The 21,546-nt window shown below is 36.9% G+C and overlaps 1 protein-coding gene across 1 annotated transcript; it reads right to left on the bottom strand.

Annotated features, from left to right (window-relative positions):
• Positions 1 to 7,618: 7,618 nt before the first annotated feature.
• Positions 7,619 to 19,792, bottom strand: LOC140164023 (histamine N-methyltransferase-like). Its single transcript, XM_072187299.1, has 3 exons — positions 19,565 to 19,792; positions 10,181 to 10,492; positions 7,619 to 9,754 (listed from the first exon to the last, which is right to left on the bottom strand). The coding sequence occupies exons 1-3, from the start codon at positions 19,776 to 19,778 to the stop codon at positions 9,396 to 9,398; spliced, it is 885 nt and encodes a 294-aa protein (XP_072043400.1). The 5' UTR covers positions 19,779 to 19,792; the 3' UTR covers positions 7,619 to 9,395.
• Between the last annotated feature and the right edge of the window lie 1,754 nt (positions 19,793 to 21,546).

The following is a 21,546-nucleotide window of genomic DNA, read 5'->3' as shown; positions in this document are numbered from 1 at the left end:
AAATCAAACTAGATACTTTCTTTTTGGGATGGGTTTATATTTTGCTGATTGTATAAATGGTATATGGCTATTTCAAATTTTAAAAATCGCGCAATGCGAAACCAACATAATTATTGTTCAATATTAATTTCATAATTATGTGTCAATGACAGGTGTGAAATCCGGGTGGATTGATTGGTTGATTGATTTTATTAGTTCTATTTCCAGATACAAAACATGGCATAACAAGTTCATAATATATTAACAAATTCACAAACTCAAAATTCATTAACTTATTACGAAAAGATAATAAAAATTACATGTTTCATACACCTAAAAGTAGAACATGGATAACCCAAGGAAAGCCGATCTTTCAAGCTTATTTCAAATGGTGTCCTTACAAAATGAACTGAAACAGTAAGACGGATAAAAAAATTATACCTAAATGGAACAAAAAGATCATTAAAAACACAAAAACCAGGGAACACAAAAATGGTAATCACATTGGAAATAATCGGAAAGGTGATTTTGAAAGCATACTGAAAAGTGAAGTTTTTCTCAATGCCTTCGATAAGTAAATTCTCAGTGGAATAAAAAGTAGAAGTAAGAAGGTGCCTCTTGTTCTGTAACTGTGAACATCGAATACCTTTGAAAGATAATTATTCATGCATGGAGCACTTATTCCATAAAGCAATCTTGTGAGAAGGGTTTAATCTTAACCATGCTTTTAAAATTAAGATTGAAATAAGCCAACATCTTCAAATACCTTTCTGGCCCTTGGGTTTAAATATACGGACCTTCATTTATTTCGTCGGCTGTATTCCATAGTGGCGTATAGTGATTTTTGGTCAATTTTTTGAAAATTGGCACAAATGTTTTTAATGATGTTCTCTTTCATTTTTTCTAAGTCTCATCAGTCATAATTAGCTAATTAATTGGTAAAAATTAATTAATTAAATGTGGTATATAGTTACAAAGTGACATTTTTTGTATTCCATAGTGGCGTATCGACCATACGCCACTTTGTATACACATTTTATAATTAAGAAATATCGGCAAAAATGAAAAACTTTGTATGTCATAGTGGCGTATACCTCGATACATGTCATAGTGACGTATCGTGAGCTATACGCCACTATGGAATGAAGACGACGAAAAGTAACGCCATAGGGATTACACGGCGATCGAGGTGGCGTACGGTTAACATTAGGTTAGGGTATTGCGTTTTGCGTGTTTTCCATAGTGACGTATAGTTTTATACTTATTGTTGTCAGTTTGCCAACAATATTTAGACAATAATAACTGCGCACCATCTATTTTGAGGTCATTGTGTCAAATCGGAGGCTTTTGTTTTGGGCTGAGGTATTTTTCCGAGGGAGCGGTAGCTCCCGAGGAAAAATACCGAGGCCCAAAACAAAACCCGACAATTTCACACAATGACCTCAAAATAGATGGTGCAAAGTTATTATTGTCATTCATTACCGTCGTATCTAATATTTTGAACAAATCAAAATGGCATTTTATGTTATTTTATGCCATAAAACGGTGTTAAATATAACCAGTTTTAATCATTGTTGTAACCTACCGTACAAAAAAAATCAACCAGGCGAATATAACATTCGCGCCGACAACAAGAGCTACCAATCACAGAAGCGCGACGGCATCGCGTAGGCATGTGCGTTGCCATAACGCGTAGCTTATACACGCACGCGCGCGCAGAAGTCATTGTTGCGCGTCCGGAGTCATTGTGAGTTATTAATGACCTCGCAATTAGTGCGCGGTCAGGCAATCAATTTCTTTTGATTGGATTACAGGCTTCGCGTATATTAATGAGGTTATGAATATGTATTTATTTACTTTGAAAAATATATAGAAATAAACTCTATTTAGTTAACTACCGAAATTTCACATCTTTTTCAAAATATGATGAATGTCTGATTTACACACCTCGATTTTAAATTGGTATTTCTTCAAACCCGATTTTCTCGAAAAGTTGTTTATTCGCGATGCCTCACTATACGCCACTATGGAATACAGCCGACGATTTATTGTTTGCAACCAGAATATGCCGCAATACGCTCAAAACCAGAACCAGAACCCCCGGGAAGGGGTACTCAAGTTTGGTTTGGGTAGGGGCGTTCCGCTGAGAATTTGAAAGTGGACCCGTTAATATACCAATTTTTCAACAACAAAAATGGAAGCATCGATATCCCAAAATTCTGTTAAATTTAACAAAATTTTAATAATAATAATAATAATAATAATAATAACAGCACTTAATATAGCGCTTTTCCAACCTGATCAAAGCACTTTACAAAGATACAAAATATTAACAAAAACATAAAATACCAGAAAAGAGGCTTAAAAACAGCAACAATCAGTACAAGAAAAGGGGATCATTGATATACAAAAAGGCCGAAAATGCTACCCATATTATTTGCGATACGTCCTAGTAAGGTCATTGTACTGAGTACCACCCTAAGGGTAAGGTGATATTGTCGCTCATTATGGTTACAAAAATAAATTAATCGTCCCGCGATGAACTTCACGGGCTTTTGGTCCGAAGGTCCGCCTTATTTTAATCGCTGGTAGTTTCTTAAAGTTTAACATTATTTAAAAATACATGCAGGGTTAACGCTATTCTGTTGATGATTTCCGTAATGACGAATCCCAAAGAATAACATGTGGGCATTTTTGACGCTCTAACGTAAAATCAACACCATTGTATTAATCTATTTATCTTAGCGTTTTCCCGCATATTCTTAGAAGGATTTATATTTTACACAATTTTGAATAGGCCTACATATAGGCCTAGATGTTCTAAACTAACCAATAAATACAGTTTTTGGAGCAGTGTATTTATGTTATCAAGCAATATCTTGCTAATCTAAATCAGTTGCGGGTGATGGAAGCACAGTATAAAGTATGTTTTACTCGTTTTAGAACACAGCTACGGTATTGTATGTTTATATAATTCAAGTTTCAATAACTATAACGAAATGGCTCATGGCTTCCCAGGTCCAATTGCTGACAGGTGACTTTTTTATCCATTTCCTTCTTAATCGAGAATTTTTATGTGAAAGTGTGCATATTGAATTATGTTTTGCCTCTTTTACATTCATGGTGCGAATAAGTGCCAAACTTGCACCTCAGAAATGTAATCACGTTAAACCCCCGGGCACGTAATAAATTAACGCGCCCTCCACCGAACTCAGTACAGACAATGGGGATTTTAATAACAATGATCACATGCTAATATTTAGTGCCGCCACCACAATATTCTTCCTGATTATGATTTAGTCCGTGTTGGTCTGGCCAACTATCTGTTCTCTAATGTTGATGTATCAGTTCAACAGCCACCAAACCTGAATGAAATCGATAGAGAATCATGACTGGTAGCAGCAAAAGTCGCATAACTCTGGTGGAAGTATCGCCGAAAAACTGTTCCATAATCGGACTCGTTACTGTTTCTGACGCACCGTGCTTGCTAAATCCTAAATGTAGACCTCTCTGAAACCATTCAGCAAAATTTATAGCAGAGATAAACACCAAAACATATTTCACGTAGGGTGGAATATGTTTTCTACGGACGACTAGAAAAAGTTTGGTTTGAATCCAAATTTGTAAGAGAGCAACAAAGGAGTAAATCAGATAGAGCCATGCAATGCTACTCTCAATATCGGTTGTGCTGTCTAACGTAAGATAGCCAATCGAGGCAACTATACGAAGAAAATAATAAATACTGTCACTACAGGTCCCGAGTAGTAACACATACTCGCTGCTGTTGAGAGGATAATTTTGTATCTGAATTTGGCGAAGTTTGAAGAGTAAGATGGCGGAAAGGATGCATATGATCGTAAAATAAGCAAGTTTTAGGGAGCGATATAAGATAATTTCCACATAGTATGGAAAAATTATCTGATTCAAATTAGTAAGCTCACATAAGACAACGTAAAGTAGCCCTAAAATGGTGGATATTAATCCAGAAATGATCATGAGTTTGCAGTGTGGGGAAGTATCGTTGTCTGATGACTTGCCGTTATCTAGTATAGTTGTTGGTGATTGAGATCGACAAATATCATTTGCGTTGGGGTCTGTTATATGATATTCCAAACTACGTGGTTCTCTATGGCATTGTTCAGACGCGTTGTTTGATGTCACTTTGCTTTGGCTTATAGTATGCCATAAATGAAACAAAATGCTTATAGCGATAGTAGCAAATTCAACGTAAAATGGCTCCAAGAACTCCTTAGAAAACTCTAAAACAGACGGCAAATTTGTAATGTTTGTGTTTCCTGAGTCTGTCGTGTTTCCTGCCCAGTCGAAGACCCAAAGTGGCCAGAGCGTACCACTAACCCATACCCAAACTTCCGCGCCAACCATAATTGCGATTGTGTAATGAAAAATACTGCGATTGTGCAATACCTCTCCTTCGTAATAATAAAAGAATGTTAATTGGAAACAAAGTATGAAAATATAAACGATGTTATCTATTATTCCAAGGAATTTATGTTCTAAAGAGTATTGCACAATATATAAAATGCAACTAAGTAGTGTTCCTGTACCAAAAACAAAAAGAGTTATCAGCATGTATTTCGTAGACAAACTTCTTGGTGTCCTTGCTGAAGCCAACCAATTTCCGCTGAGAGAAAAAGTTGGGTCATGCTCTTGCGAAACAAAGATGTCAGTCGATTTGAAGCGCATGTAGATGTACCCGGAACAGATTGCGATGATTAGAAATCCGAAGGTAGCTCTCACTATAACTTCCGCTGTTCTTATATACATTATAAACACTTCATCTGTAGGTATCATAATAGGCACAACGGCTAATGCAACTCCGGTACTACTCAATGCGAACATGAGAAGAACTGCCGACAAATAGCTGCTGCTGTTCCAGCTACTGTTGATGCTACAATTGGACAGATTTGTCGATTCAGAAACATTCGTTCTATGACCCTGTGAAAAGAAAAAAATATTTTTATTATGATTTGACTAATATTATTATATTATACACGGAGCTGTTCGATTTCCCTACTGTGAAATTTGAAGGCTTCTATTGTCTACTTCAATGACTTCAAACAAGGAAATATATAACGTCAGTCAAGGGTATAGGTAGGATAATAGGAAACCACGTTACCAAAACAAAAGCAATCCTAAAACTTTTAATTTGAAACAAGACACTGTACATTCAACGTGCAGTTTTCACACCCGTGGGCTGTATGAGAACAAAAGGTACCAGTTGCTCAAGTATAGGCGCTTTCACTTGATTTTTTTTTATCACTTATGGGCTGTAGCCTGAACAAAAGGTACCACTCGATACTCAGCAGTATATGACAAAATCAATGTGTTTCTAAAATGTTTTTAGAATAAGATTCATTTTAATACTAATTTATTGCACATGCTAAGAAAACCTGATTACCTTTTTGAAATATAAAAACAGGGAAAATTTGTTCTAACTGATGGATCCAAAAGGATACAACAGTGTCACACTAGCAATGGGTGAAATTAAAAACGGGGAAAATATGACCAAACATCCAATAGGGGTGTAACACAAAATATATCACTTTGAACTTTTGTTATATGTTTTGTGTTACTCCCCCTTTTGAAATAGCCGAGTGGGAGGGATGTCAATAAAATATGTTTTGTGTAAAAATTGAAGCATCCTATGTATAAAAAAATGTAAATTTTTTTTTAACTGAACATCATATATAACGATTCGTGATACTCATTCGCGGCGGTACATACAATTGATCTGGCTTAGAAGGCAGAGGTTTTTTAAAAATTAAAATGTAATATGCGCCAATTTATTTTTAAGTTAGAGAAAATGAAGACTAAAAAGTTAATGAAAGATCTATGTTAAAATTACACAGAACCCCGCTTAAGATTACTGTTTCGTTTTTATGGTAAATTATTCTTTTATTTTCTGATATTAAGTCTGGGGTCTACGAGGACCTTTTGCACAAAGTATAAAAATACACCGTCTTTCCACATATCTCCTCGACAAAAATCGGAGTTTAGACTTTCTGTAAGATTAGCCCTGTGTAATTTACACAGGTACGTTTGCGCTGCCCCGACCTTCTTGTATTGCACTGGATAGATATAGGAGTTGCAAGGGCCTGGTGCTAGACGATGAAGTTACTGGTCCCCGACTTATCATATATAACACTCGATGTCGCTAGTTACATTGAGAACCATCTAAATAGTACCCCGCATAACGCCGCGCTGTACACGGAAAACGTAACCTCGATAGTATCTCATTGTGGATGAGAACGGATTTTTAAGGGGTACTACACCCATGTGGTAATTTGACTATTTTTGCATTTTCTCAAAAATAATTACACACTGGTAACAAAAGTTATGTATATTATTGGGGCAAGGAATCCAATTACTACACTGAAATTTCAGTGGCTCAGGACAAGCCGTTCAGTATATATGATAGGAAACGAGGTACATCCTAGCGGTACCTTATTTCTGATCATAAATAACAAACCCCTTGTCTTGGGTCACTGAAATTCCGGTGTAGTAATTGGATTCCTTGCCCCTATTGTATACATAACTTTTGTTACCACTGTGTTATTAGTTTTTGAGAAAAATGCAAAAATAGACACAAATTTATCGAGGGGTGTAGTACCCCCTTAAGGGTTGGTGTTGCACAGTTCCAAACTATGCAATGTGAATTAAAGGTTTTTAATCAACAGGCCCTAAACCAAAAGGCAATTGAAATGGCAGTCATGTTGGGGTCTAGGCTACATGTATTTTAGGATGACAATGCAATCACATGTTCAAATCATGTCTTGACATTTTTTAGGATAGCATTTTGATGGCGTAGTATCGCAAAGATGTATATACATATTTGCAATTAAGTGGCCGTGATTCGACCAATCGGGATTGAACTTATGACCTAGCGCACCAAAATCGACCACTTTAACCAATGCACCATATTATAAGTACACATAGATATCAATGGTCTACTAATATAATTTTTATCCTTCTTGGAACAGACAATTATGGTGAGATTTCACATCAATGAATCAGACTTAAATAACACCAAAACACTTACCATGTCTCCATTTGATGTGTCCGGTACTAACAATTCTTCCTCAATATCGATAAGTGATGCCATGTTTATAGTGCGAAATATGTTCTTTTTCTGGTCAAGTCTTCAAACTTAGGCCCTGAAGGCATGACCAAAGTATTCATACGATTAACAGTATACGTCGTATCGCTTAAATATGGAAAGGTATGTGACGTAAATATTACTATAATACGTTTTTATATACCTTGATTTGGGAATTTCCAGTAACCGTTATTGACACATAAGGATATCCGTTGCCTCGATATTATAACTCGATTGAACTTATTCACCTGCAAGTCCCCGAAGCTTACACATTTCATGTAATAACACAGTGAGTGTTGCGACATATGAAAGAGAAAGAAGTAAAGAATGTATTAACACACCAGGGTGTTATGATGAGTGCCATCCCTGGGTGGCGAATTTAAAAAAAAATTATATTCTTTATTTGCTCCTCTTTCATTTGACACCACTCTGAAGATCATAAAAGTCGAGTCAATCTGTAAGTAAGTAAGTAAGTAAGTCGGCCAGGATTTTGTTTAGTTATCTAGTTAGTTTTTTGCTAAAAGTTAGTATCTTCTTTCTATAAACATAAATAAGGCACCAGAAACAAATGTGTTCGATCTTTGGATCGACGGTCGATTCTGATTCGATGTTTGTTATTAATGAACTATCAACTAATTAATCAGGGTTAACGCAAAACTTTATATTTGTCAATATCACTACAGGCACAAATTACTATTTTATCACAATTAAAAATTAGTAAATTAATTGATTTTAACCAAGCATCGATGGTCGATCGAAAGATCGAACTAATTTGTTTCTATTGCCTAAATGTTAACATATTATAATTAAATTTAAGTTTTAAGTATAAATGCTATAAATTATATTCAGTTCCAAACCGCTTGTAGTGAGTTATTATATGCATGCTCTTGAACAGATTGGTAGACCCAAAACCTATAAAAAGCCCATTCAGTGTTTGGCACAGCCGGACGATCGTAAAAATCATCAAAATTCAGATTTCGGTACCTTTCTCATTGTCATAGATGTGCTAACATTGCCTGCTTGTGGTTCAGCCAAAAGCCGTGTATTCTTAAAAGACAAAATGAGGCATTTACACGAATCTGTAATTTATATACTGAGAATATATAAATAAGCTACATGTTTTTGAATGGGGCTTCAACCTGGGCGTTAACTTCGTAAATGTTGCTGTTTTCGTCGTTTACTTACTGAATGTGTAATTTTTTCACACTTGCGCCGCGTTCACCCTAACACCCGACCCTCTTAAAGAAGAAACGAAAAGGAGAGAAGATGAACAAAGAAGTCATTTGGCACCCCCGGGATTCGAACCTGCGACCCCCGCATGCCAAGTACACGATCACCGACCGGTAGCTATACGGGTTACGCTGCCCTGGGCAGCGATTCCGTGAGCATATAGCACTCAGGGTGATTGCGTCATCGCAGACCCTGGGATTCACGCATGCGCAGTGGTTTTTATCGTGGTATTTTGTGGTATTTATGGGTGTTAGGGTTAATAAACAATCACTCTGTTGAAATACTTTGTGCTCATATTGGTATCATATCCTAATACACGAGAATCCAACTTGTAGAAATATGGGTATAATGATAATTATTAAAAGCCTTTATTTTAAAATGATTTTAATTTAAATTTAAAAAAAGCCATCATCGAACTTTCCACGCCTTTTCCCATGAACAATGGCAATTATAATTCCAGTTGTTTGCGGAAGATAAGCTGGAAGGGTTATTTATCATCCTTGAAAAATTATCCCTATGTGTCCATCTATTTAATGTAATAGCCCAGTGCAGAGGATATATCATTTTAAGCGTTTCCAAAGAGTAAGTTGAAAAAGCTGCTCCTAGTGATTACGAAAATAACAGAAAATAAAGAAATAGTCTAGAGTGGAATAAGTTTTGAGTTCGAGGAGAATCCAACGCTTTCTTTTGACGAATCATGACTCCATTCAACTGGATGAGAATTACTTTCCCACCACATATCAAAGAGTCTAAAGCTATTACTTCAAAAGCAGATGTGGAAATGAGCGTCTGAACTGACCAGTTGGGTTCATCTCAAGTTCGATAGTGACGTACGTGCGTATTTCGCTTGTCGCAGTATAGAATCGCGCGCAAAAATTTAAACGCCCTGAATGTACACGCACGTGTACAGAGCGGTTTGTCGGCACGCTTGCGGCGCAACCGCGAAAAAGCATTGACGTCACTACAGAACTTAAGGTGAACCAAATTATATTTGTAAGACTATTCTTGTGCTCAAGGTGAAAGCTTTTAAAATGGGAGTATGGGACAATAATGCTTAGAAAGAGCCGTCTTATTGACCATGCCGACGTTGGACTACGATACAATGGTATGGGTATATAACTCCTTGCGACTTTGATGAATTTTCTACAGTCTCCCGTAAAGCTGAAAACACGCTGTCCTTAATCCCTGGTGGTAAGGGTGCTTTACAGAAATCTTTGACGTGAGTCAGGAAATCGAGAAGTAGGGAAGCTTCCTCTGGGATGACCTTGTCAAGACATCCGCTCACGTCTAAGGTTAAATCACGGACGTGAAGGTCATACGGGATACCTCTGGCATCAAAGTAGTCAAGAACAAACCGAGACGATTCAATTATGATTTTGTTGTATTGGGAAGGTATCCCAGGAGCAATGAGACCAGCGACACTCTTTTCTGAAAGAAAAATGAAATTAAGACATAATTAGACAGACTGATACACACAAGAAAAACTTAGAAAAGAACAATCGTTAAGTACTGCATTAGATCAGATTGCGCGGTCACAGGAAATGGCGGCCACTGGGACTGATGAAACAGATGAAATAGAAATTTTTTATTTTTAACAGGGTCTAATCGAAGTAGGCTAGCTATACTATCGACAAACATGTCCAAATGACGCAAGGAACGTTTAAAAAGTTTATATTAGCCCTAATACGGCGCATATTCATTCTCCAACTTTGGTTTTACAAATCTGATGACTAAGGACAAAAGAATTGTCATAAAATCATAATAATTATAAGAAATGTGTTCGTTAAATTATTTACACCCTTCGAATTCCTTTAATATCATTGTTGCAAATATTTATCATACGGGTATTTTTACCTGATCTTAACACAATCAAAAGGTTCCCATTTTCTTCGAGTTGGTCGTACAAGAATCCAAGAGACTCCTCTGGATTAGTCATGTGATACAGGCTGTGAATAGCGCTGATAAGGTGATACTTGAAACCTTTCATTTCCTCCATGTATTCTTCTAGTGTCTGCACATTCCAGTCATATGTCACATTCTTCTTATTAGTTTGCTGTGTGTTTTTCTTATGCTGTTCTGCTAAGAGTCTGTTTGGTTCAACCAAGGATTGGTGAATTTGCGCAAAATCACCTTCGATGTGAGAAAGGAAGTAATCTTCTGTTCGCCCTGTTGAAAGAGTTAGTGACAAAATATGAGCCATGATGGTAAAAATGGAACATTTTGGCTTACTGAAGCTTACTTATAAACATTTATTGTCAGTAAGACTTTTTGTGGGTTAATTATTCAAGTACATTATACATTTAAAAAAAAGAGAGTGATGAAATATGTGATATGCAGCATTCGGTCTGTCGTATTATAAATGTTATTAATATCTAAAATATTTTTTTTTAAAGCGAGGTGCTTTATAGTGCGCTACGCACAGGCACAACGCATATACGTTGATCCACAAGCCTCAGCACACTTTACAGATTGTCGCTGACCATTACGGCCCCACATCATTCCATAAACCATTTAACAACAAATCAGGGACTTTGCTGCTTCAAGAGCGCACACCCTAGACATTCCACAAATAACCTTCGCAACAAGGATCAGCTCCCCGAGTTTCGTACGAGTTACAACAAGACAAAATAGCAATAAGTTCCTTGTCCAGGAATTTCAAGCTAACTCAATTTTTTCCACGAGAGCGTACTAGGCACCACCAAGGTTTGAACCCGCAACCTCTTACACCATAGTCGAACAGCTTATCGATTGAGCTAATTTGACTGCGTATTAGTTAGCATTAGTAAAGTTTAGCATTAGTAAAGTTCTAATGCTAAACAATTGCGTGTATCAATATCAATCCAATAGTTAATGTAGCGTTTGGTGTTGGGGTTCAATGTCTATAGCTGTGTTCAGTGTTCCAATAAAATCTGAGAAGTTGTCCCACAATTCGCAAAATAAAAATAAAATAACAGCTAGATATGCTGCTGTCTAAAAAGACCACGAAGTCCAGCCGTGACCTTAAAATGACTTTTGATGACCTTGAAGAAAATGAGTCCTTTCGTGAAGAATGCATGCACTAAGTGTCATAACAATCCATCTGTTTTTATATAATTTACGCAATTTGGATCATTTTTTACCAATTTTAATTGGTTAATAAAAATTGCACCACTTTCAAAATCTACATCCACCCTTGTGATAATACCTATGCATGGGCCAATCACCTGAGACAAGCGGCTGTTTTCTACCATCTTGTGTATACCTGACGGCCCGTATGGGGTCTTGGCTCCTCTAGTATATGGTCCTGCGCCATATACTGGGGTATCCAAAAAGGTGGTTTTGTTACATTTTGACGTGCAGTATGAATTACAAAACATTGTCTCCTGAGTATTTCTTCACCCAGAAGGCTCATTAAGGCCTTAAATGTAAGCTAATTTATTCTTTATTACTCATGTAAAGTGCTGTTTTCAAATCATCTTTCATTATTTTTTCATGGCATTTTAAATGAAATGTGCCAAGGGTGGTTGAGGATTAGGGGGAGGAGGATTAGGGGGAGGGACTGTACAAAGTCTATGCAGAATCACACTTTTTCACTATATCATTTGTAATTTTGTTAATTTTTGTTAGCAAACCTTAATGGAAATAATAATATTTGGTCTCATTTCAAAGGGAAAATGTTGCAGTTAGATATTATTAAATTGATTTTATTATAACAAACCCCTAGGGAGAGCAGCGGTTGTTCTCTCGCCTTGCACCACCGAGGTCCTGGGTTAAAGCCCCGGCGCGGCCCAAGCACTCATGTGCACTTGGTCCATGCTCGATCTCGCAGGTTTTCTCCGGGATCTCCGGTTTCCCCCTGCTTTCAAAAAATCGGTTATTAGTTGTTTGGTTATCAAAAACTTGTTACCATCTACGTGTGGATAGGTTTGTGCCAGGTTCGGGATAACCAGCCTAGTTGATGCGATCTGATTGTGATGATTCACCATGGCAGTAAAATTACAAACCACCGAGATCTGGGAAAAGGCGCTATATAAACACCGAAATTTGTTTTATTTTATTTATCTTATTTTGTAAGAAAATGCACGTCACGTGACCATGCTGTTTGTCGTTATGCAAGACTCAGTAATTTGAAGTGTGAAGTTGCGCAATTTCATTGCATACACAATTTTTTCATCTTGTGAGCCAATCACCCAGAATAGTAAGAGTATACATTTTTGGAAACCTGCTGACTCTAGGAATATAGAATCACTTGTATAAATAGTATAATGTATCACAAAATAGGCCCTAATCTTTTCAAAATATTTTATTTTTTATTTTTTGAACTTCCAAATGGCCTATGTATGTTGGGCAAATTGTATACATTTCAATTATCATGCCTAGTTATTGACATGCTTAAGCATTACCAAGTACACTGGAATTACACTGTATGAAACATTTGTCTGAAGTTAATGAAAATTTGTGAAAATATCAAATCATGGAATTTTATGTTACAGACTATACAAGTATGGTGAAGTGTATAAACACAGCTAATATACATTCCTTTTAAAAAATAATTAGGCCTAATAAGGGATTGCTTCATGGGATGATGTATGTAGGAAACATGTTCATGTTTTAAACCTGTTTTTTCTTTTCACAACATATGTGTATGTCCTACATTTAAAATAGCAGAAATTATGTTGCGTTACTATTAAATCACACCCTGTATAATTTTACATAGAAATTATGTTTTGTTACTTTTTTACTCAAAATATATTTCAGAAAGTAATAAGAGCAACTTATATTCACAGATCCATCGAAGACTAAAAAAACTGTACAATTATCATAAGTCGCTTAAAATGGTTGATAAGTCGGGAATTATCATTACACCGTTTTCTTCAAAGAAAACGTTAAGGTTACAACCATATTTGAGATCACGTTCCATTTTTAGATTTGCAAAGATTTGTATAAAGAATTAAGAATATGCAGCGTCTAACCTAGTAATGGTACATGTAGGGTTAGTTGCTGCATTAGTAAATATTCTAGACATGTGTGGGGAGAATATAGTTTGAATTTGACAGATCTCTGAATGTCCTTTTTAATAATGGTGTACTACATCCTATGTAGCAATGGTATTGGGAGCATTAATTATATACATATAATGTATAGGGTCACTTGGGGGTAATATGACACCTTGGGGGAAATATGGCACCCTACACAAAAATCTGATTGTAGAGAAAATTGTACAGCCCACTGTTGAATCATTGGGGCTAATGCGACCTTTCGAATGTCCTTTGAGCTCTAAACATAGGAATACGTGCAGCAGCCTGATTATCCATCAGGAAATCAACAATTTTGCACGGCAATTTTGCGAAAATGGGTAGTTACTGCTAGGTGCCATATTACCCCCAAGTTACCCTAAGTCAGAGGCCCGGGTTCTCATTTTGGTTTTATGCAAAGTATACCCCTTTCCCCTGCTGGAATATTTGAAGACTTTTAGTATTGTGTTCTATGGACATCATAAAAATGTACGTAGTTAATAAATAAAAGTAGAGAGAAAAACAGCTACAATCCCGGACATAAGTCGTTCGAACACTTGTGTCAAAGTAGGACTGTTTGAGACCGTATTTCTGATATACTTGACATATTAAAATTTCGCTTTCTTTGACGTGAAGTCTGAACCATTTCCTACTACTAAAACCCTCCCCCTGCCCCACCAATCAATGTTGGATGTTTCTAGGGGTTCATGACCAAAAAACAACCAACAAAATTGATCAGGGGGAATGGGGGGCATATTTGAGGTACCCATGTTAAAGTGTTCGAACAATTATGACCGGGATTGTAGATTGCCTGGAATAATTATGTCGGCATCGCTAGACATGTGATTCTTAGTTTTTCCAATTTTGCAGTGTATTGAAATGGTTTGGTGATATTAAAATGACAGTATGATTAATGGCTTTACAGATTCAAAAGACATTGTTTGCAAGCCAACGGAAGGATAAACTTCAGGAATATTTTGCCTATTCAGACGCATTAGAGTCGAAAAAGTCACCGTAATCGTTTCTATTCATGTCAATAACGTCAAGCGATTGTCTCGGAGTAGGTTTAAGTTCATTCTCAGTGTCATGCTTAATTCGGCACGCAACTAATTGTCTAGTCTGGTCTTCAAGGCAAAAGGCAACACATACTTTGCTAATTAAATGTAGAAACTACGTTTTACCTTGGCAGCAAACTGATTGCAAAACATTCATATACCAATTACCTACTAAATACAACCACACACAGTATTTTATTGTGTATACTGCCTTTTACGTGGACTGATTAAAACACCTGCATCTCAAGTATAAATTGATATACATAACCAACCAATATCGAGTTTTAATTAGCCTGAATCTTTACATTCGAGAACCTATGGTGTATGGACGGCCTAAACTCTATCTAGAGGCGACTAATATTTGACCAATGAGGTGGATTGTACTTTACAAACACAATGAATGTAGTTCACTGGTCAATGTCTATCGTCCGTATCTTTAATTAGGCCAACTGCTGTTTCAGTGTCGCAATGTCTCAAATGAACCTTTTGTCGTCATTATTTTGATTTACTGTCATAATAATGCGCTGACGTTCACAATATTCCATTGTATTGTTCACAAATTAAGCCGATAATAGTACCCGTGCCATTTGCAATCAAAATGTGTTTACGTCTTTCGTTCATTTGTGTACGGGGGAAGCGAGACCTTTGTCACATCTGATTTATTGTCATAATACTGCATTAACGTCAACAACATTCCATTACATTGTTATTTTCATATCACAAACCAAGCAGAAAATGGTAACAATCCGTGCCATTTTCAATCAAAAGGTGTTTACATCTTTCATACGATTTTTTGGCAATTATCGCCTTGAGTAATATTATGCTTTGTCCCACCGGCGTCAGATATATGACTTTGAAAACTTTAATTATCTGCCGTTCTGGTTGTTGCAGATACATAATGATGCATAATTACTTCCAATCCACCTGTAATTTTATCACACCACGTGGAATTTATGTTTTAAGAGGGAATCTGTAAGGGAATCTCCGTTAAGCGAAACGAGACTTTTGTCATTTATTGTCATAATATCGGCACGCCAACTAGTTACATTGCTGTTTTCATCAAATATTACCAAAAAGGTTAATAATTGACATTTTTTTCTACTCAAAGAACTCATAGGTCTGTACATGAATTTGTTTGAAATTCTTTCCAACTAGCAACAAATTGGGTGCAATATTATGGTACCAGGATAGCGACTTTGATTGACTCGTTAAATCACACCCTGTATAATTTTACATAGAAATTATGTTTTTTTAATGACACACTATATACTTTTGTGTGGCATAATTTAACATTTTTACTGTAATCTGCAACATTCAAGTCATTCTGGGGTATATTTGGGTATTCATTTGTTAATACTTGGCCAAATAATGTGTACATAAACAGTTATCTAAATATTTTATATAAATTTTGTACAGGTATTTGGCACACCCTGTATATTTTAACTTTAGGTAAAACTTAAACAAACTGTATATTTTGTGAAAGCTTTGTCATTATAATATTCAAAAATATCACAATTATTGCTAAAATCATTTCAGTGAAAAATAAATAGTTAAATTACACGGACAAGTTTTCAAGCACTTTCTTTTTGTTTCACCCTGTATATATTTTGGGCAACCCTGTATATCAACTTGAAACTCAAAAAGTTATTATCCCTATATTATAAGCTATCCGAAAATATATACTTTTGCTATTGTCAGATTTATGGAAAAAAATGTTACAGCACTTTATACCACACCACCTCTGATTTTCAACAATTTGTGACATGTAACACAAAGGTACCCCAGTTTATGACACAGGACCATATACACTGAAACGTCTGCGATTAAAATCAAAATTAGTAATTACCAATCAGTAATTTTACTAACACTGATGAACTTTCATGAACGTAACAAATAATTATTAACAAACAAAGCCAATTAAAAAATGAAATAAAAGAGCTTGATTACAAAATGGATTTCTAGTATTGGCGTACCCATTACCATGACTACGGGCGAAAGAGGGAAATATGCGAAAATATGTGCCGTTCCTCACCATTTGGGCCTGTTTTAGATCACCATTAACCTAATTTTAGGCCAAGTTAAAATGGTTGTGCTTTGAGCATAATGTGTCCCGGATAAAATTCATACTGAAAGCTGGGCAGTTGGGCGATTGTGCCCTTCCCTTTGGTAGCAGATTACTGATAGTTCCTTGATCATACGTGTAGAAATTAGAAAAGGTAAGAAAAGTTTACCCTAAATGGGCGATTTTCTTTTCAAATTTTCTTTGAAACGGTGAAACTTGACCCCTCCCCGGCCCCTTTGGACTTCTCTCATTTACGTCTACGTTACTTGAAGCCCGGGGGCGGTACTCAGTACAAATGGCCATACGGGGACGTGCCGCAAACATGGGTCGCATTTTCGGCCGCTTGGTATATCAATGACCCCTTATTTTTTCCGTTTTCCGTTTTTTTATACACATGGGTAGTAAGTTGAAATTGGTATTGAAATGGGGTCTAAATCAGATTTTGGTATATCAATGGGTCGAAAATCTTTAAACTCACTTGCATGAATTTCACGAAAATAAATTGTCTGATCGTGTCCAAATAAGGTACATCGCTATCCAAATAAGGCAAATCAGAATCATAAATTCAGAGCTGGGCAAATAAATTGATAGTCCGATTAGCAAACGTTGAGTTGTCATTGGAAACAGATGGCGAAACTCTTCCGGTGTAGTATATGCGAGCCCAGCACTACTTCTGTTTACTCCGGCCAATTTTGATAAATCACTGCACTGAAATACTATCGGTATCGAAGTTCCAACAGCAATTTTTTCATCGCTGTTTTTTAAGTCAGTTTTGCCTCTCGGAACTCGGGATCGCAAAATTTGATTTTAAATGCATCGAATCATATAAATAGGTTTTATCAACAATCGGGTAAGTTTTTGGTGCCGAATTTAGCTGACATGACACGCGACAGCACTGCCAAGTGCCAAGATCATACACGATCGATATGCATGGGTGAAATTGATGTTGTTTTGGTTCGATAATTCAATTATAATTTCAATTGCATTGAACAGAAATGCATGAATATTAAATTCGTTTAAAATTTCAATAAATCATGAGTGGGAAGAAAAAAGGTAAAAAACAAAAAAAAAATATAAATAAAAAATTCATGTTGATGTTCAAAATTTCTATTAATTTTTTATTTTTATTATTTTTTTTCCTTCTTCTTTCACATGCAGGGCAGGGGCGGATTTGGGGGAGGGGGCATAGCCGGCGCGCGCCCCCTCTATTTTTTGCCTAGCAAAGGGCGCCGGCCCAACTTAAAATACAAAAAATGAAAGAAATTTAAAAAATTAACAAATTCGGCCATGAGCAGCAAACAATAGGCCAAAACCGTTGAGTTTTCGAGGGGGTAACCCCCTTAACACCATTTTGTCGTCGTTGACCAAAAGGCGCCCCTCTATCAAAAATTCCTGGATCCGCCCCTGCAGGGTATGATGGGGGGGGCACTGGCTGCACCACTGTTTTGCAAGAATCATCTTTCCCTACACAGTACTTGTTACAAACTAGGCTAGATATTGGCCCCTACAAAACAAACGAACATAAATGAAGGACACTGAGAAAACAAAACAATATAATTATTTTGGATTTGTATTCATTACAAAATAAGGGGTGGTGCAACAATTATGTGTACCCCAGGGTGGTTTATTCTCAAAATGTTCTGCCAAAAATTTTTTGGCCTGCCAAAAAATCTTTGCCCCCCCCTATAATTAACCACCCGGGGGTACACATAATTATTGCACCACCCCTAACAAACAAAGTAATAATTAATAAATGATAGACCCTCAAGTGATAAATAAAAAAATAAATAAAAAATACAGTAAACAAGAAATAACAAATATATGAAAATTTGTTACGGTATTCTAAACGTATAGTGGTATATGGATGGGTCAGTATATGGGGTTGGTATATCAATGGGTGGTATTTTTGTCTTTTCAACTGGTATAGTCATGGGTGTCTATTCTATGTTGGTATATGCATCGGTAGTAAAAATCAGGTTTGAAGTGGTATAGCCATGGGTCCTACTTCAAAATCTTCGGAGGCACACCCCTACCCAAAATGTTTTTGAGTACCACCCCCCCCCACCCCACGGGAATTGAAGCCGTGGATCTGTATCTCCGACAGGGCCCTTTATCTTTATAGATTCCGCATCTGCATCGACTGGCACCATTGGTCCCAAATAATCTTGTCATTATTCTATGTCAAAATGTTCTACAAAAAATTAAACGGACTATGGATATAGGGCCAATAATAGACATTATCTGTAGAGTTTCATTACAATCAATTGACAAATGATGTGCATATAGTTGACAAGAATCTTTTCCAATGATTTCCACGGTTAAGGGCCGTGCGGAATAACTTCTTTTGTATTTTTGCAATGACCCAATAACAAGTGTATGAATTCTGCAGCTAAGAATTAAAATCATTACAGGTTGACCTTGGCCTATTATATTTTGCATTACTTTACCAAATGCAGACAAATGGAAAGAAAATACTAATCATTTTTACTTTAAAATAGTTATTTAGAAATGGCTTTAATAGTGCGCTTCGAAAAAAAAAAAAATCGTCAGCCCGCGCAGTTTTCCATTGGTTATTTCTGGCCAGGGGAGTTTATGCAATTATGTACATTGACAAGTGGCTACGGTGAAACCGGGAAGACAACTCTTTAGTCCGAAGGGTCCAAAGGCTACTTAGTCCGAAGGTTCGCTAGTCCGAAAACGTAATTTACTATTCTCTAGTCTAAATTCTGAAAAAGGTTCGCTAGTCTGAATTCTGAAAAAGATTCGCTAGTCCGAATATCGGGTTCTCTAGTCCGAGGGTTTGTTAGTCCGAATAATATTAAAATAGGGTTCTCTAGTCCAAACCCTTCTTCTATATTCGGACTAGAGAACCTTCGGATTAGCGAACTTAATTTGGTTTACGGACTAGCGATACTTCGGACTAGAGAACCTTCGGACTACCGACCCTTCGGACTTGAGAGAAGTCACGGAAACCGGGAAGGGGGGTGGGGCCGTGCGCGTGCATGCGCGGGCATGCGTGTTTGTTTAGAGTGTGGGGTGCGTGGGTATGGGTTTCATGGAAAGTTCAATATTTTATTGTACGTACATGTTGTACAGCAATAATAGCAATAATAAAAATTATACATACCATCACCACTCCCTACACCCAGAGCTTTAAGTGTTCCTTTGGTAGATTGATCAACACTCTGAACAACCTTGGGTCGTACATCAGTAACGATATTAGCCAGCCAATCTTCACTCGTCATGTCTTTTTCTTGAAGTCTTTTCCGGAATACACCGAAACATTTTAAAAAGTGATCTTCATCGTCCAAAACACTAAATATTGAATCAGTAGTGGCCATTACTTCTGATTGCACGAAATGTTGTACTATCCTTGCAAATTATATTTGATTAGACATGCACTTCCCGCACGAATGAATGCACATACGCATTGTATTTGTTGAGGCATGTAGTGTGTAATGCGGCTGTCACACTACACCGAATAGGTCTTCCGTACAAGAAACGGATGGTATTTTAGTAAATCCGTTGTTGTTCGTCAATGATCGTTTTATGTTCTTTTTATGTCCTGCTATCATCCGCCAAATGCGTTTCGTGTTAGGTGATGTTCGTTAAGTCCGTCGGCAAGTTTTGTGCATGCACAAAACTTGAAACGGAGTGTACCGAATACATATGTTCGGTATTTATCCGATGTGTGTTCGTATGGTGCTGCATATTGCCGGAGTTTGTTCGCTCTCCTTTCGTTCATGTTCGTTCTTTGTTCGTTGCACTCGGCCCGTGTTCGTTGCAAATACGTTCCTGTGAGGCCTTCACCACCGGATAGCATATTTTTGCATTCGGTGATGTACGTTGACCCAGACCGCGTTAGTGTCACACTACACCGGATCGGTCTTCCGTATAAGAAACGGATGGTATTTTAGCAAATCCGTTAGTGTTCGTCAATGTTCGTTTTATGTTCTTCATATGTCCTGCTATTATCCGCCAAATGCGTTTCGTGTTAGGTGATGTTTGTTTAGTCCGTCGATTAATACGTTTCAAGTTTTGTGCATGCACAAAACTTGAAACGGAATGTACCGAATACACATGTTCGGAAGTTGTCCGATGTGTGTTCGTACTGTTCTGTATATATACCCTGGGTTTGTTCGTTATTCTTTCGTTTATATACCGCAGGTGTTTGCAAGGTTTCGCAGGCGCTTGTGCCGGATGTAGGCCTATGGCGAACATGTGCATCGATCATGGGGGGGGGGGGGCTTTCTGAAGGGTGTGTGACGCAATATCATATTTTCCCCAGTACTTTAGTGACTGACAAGTACAAAAAGGGGGCAAGGAGAGAAAAGAGAAAAGAAAGTGAGAAAAATTGAAGAGAGAAGAGAAGAGAAAAAGTTAAATTGCACGTAATTTAGTTGGCCTATAATGCATGTAAGTAGTATTGAGGGAGGGGCACTTTCTGAAGGGTAGAGGACGCAATATCAAATTCCTACCAGTTTTAGTGATTGACAAGAAAGAAAAAAGAAGAGAAAACATGGAAAAGGTTAAATTGTACGTTATTGAGTAGGCCCAGGATAGTATATAGTAAGTATAGGCCTGTGATTATTATAGGCAGTGCTTAAATGTGGTTCCTTGGCCCAAAAGCCTGTGAAAATTACTGCCGGCCCGTCGATATGTAGAGCCCGTGACATTTTGTCACCAAAGTCAGTATTTAAGACGGTTTTAGGTCTATTACTGACTTTAACATATCAATCCATGCATGCTTTACCTGAAATTACGAGTCTAATATATCTAAGTGTCAGTGGATCAGTGTATAACATTTTAAATTTGGCAAATTCAGTTCGGGCCTTCTTTGTTTTTTGTTTAAGGCAATAATAGTGTAAATTTTTTTTTCCATTTTTAAAACTAAATTTTTACACAGTAGGCCTAGGCCTAATAATGTAAATAGGCCCTACAGTCCCCATGCAAATGGCTTCAATTGGACCTTCATTTTGAAAAATGGACAAGTCTTCCTTTTTGCTTCTGCTATGGACATCCACGTGTTATTTTTAAAACAATTTTTTATATTATACAATAATGGTGAAAACTTTTCAATGGCTTCAATTAGGCTGTCGTTTCACCAAT

Source organism: Amphiura filiformis, chromosome 11 (genome assembly GCF_039555335.1).
Source record: "Amphiura filiformis chromosome 11, Afil_fr2py, whole genome shotgun sequence".
NCBI classification, from domain to species: domain Eukaryota; kingdom Metazoa; phylum Echinodermata; class Ophiuroidea; order Amphilepidida; family Amphiuridae; genus Amphiura; species Amphiura filiformis.
The sequence above is the reverse complement of the archived record's forward strand: the minus strand, read 5'-3'. Positions and strand labels throughout refer to the sequence as shown.

Excerpts from the sequence above, each read along its gene's own strand:
- LOC140164023 (XM_072187299.1), bottom strand. The coding sequence starts at position 19,778 with ATGGCCACTACTGATTCAATATTTAGTGTTTTGGACGATGAAGATCAC. Across the intron at positions 10,493-19,564 it reads GGGTGTAGGGAGTGGTGATG|GGCGAACAGAAGATTACTTC; the intron begins GTATGTATAATT and ends CTCTTTCAACAG. Across the intron at positions 9,755-10,180 it reads TTTGATTGTGTTAAGATCAG|AAAAGAGTGTCGCTGGTCTC; the intron begins GTAAAAATACCC and ends TTTTTCTTTCAG.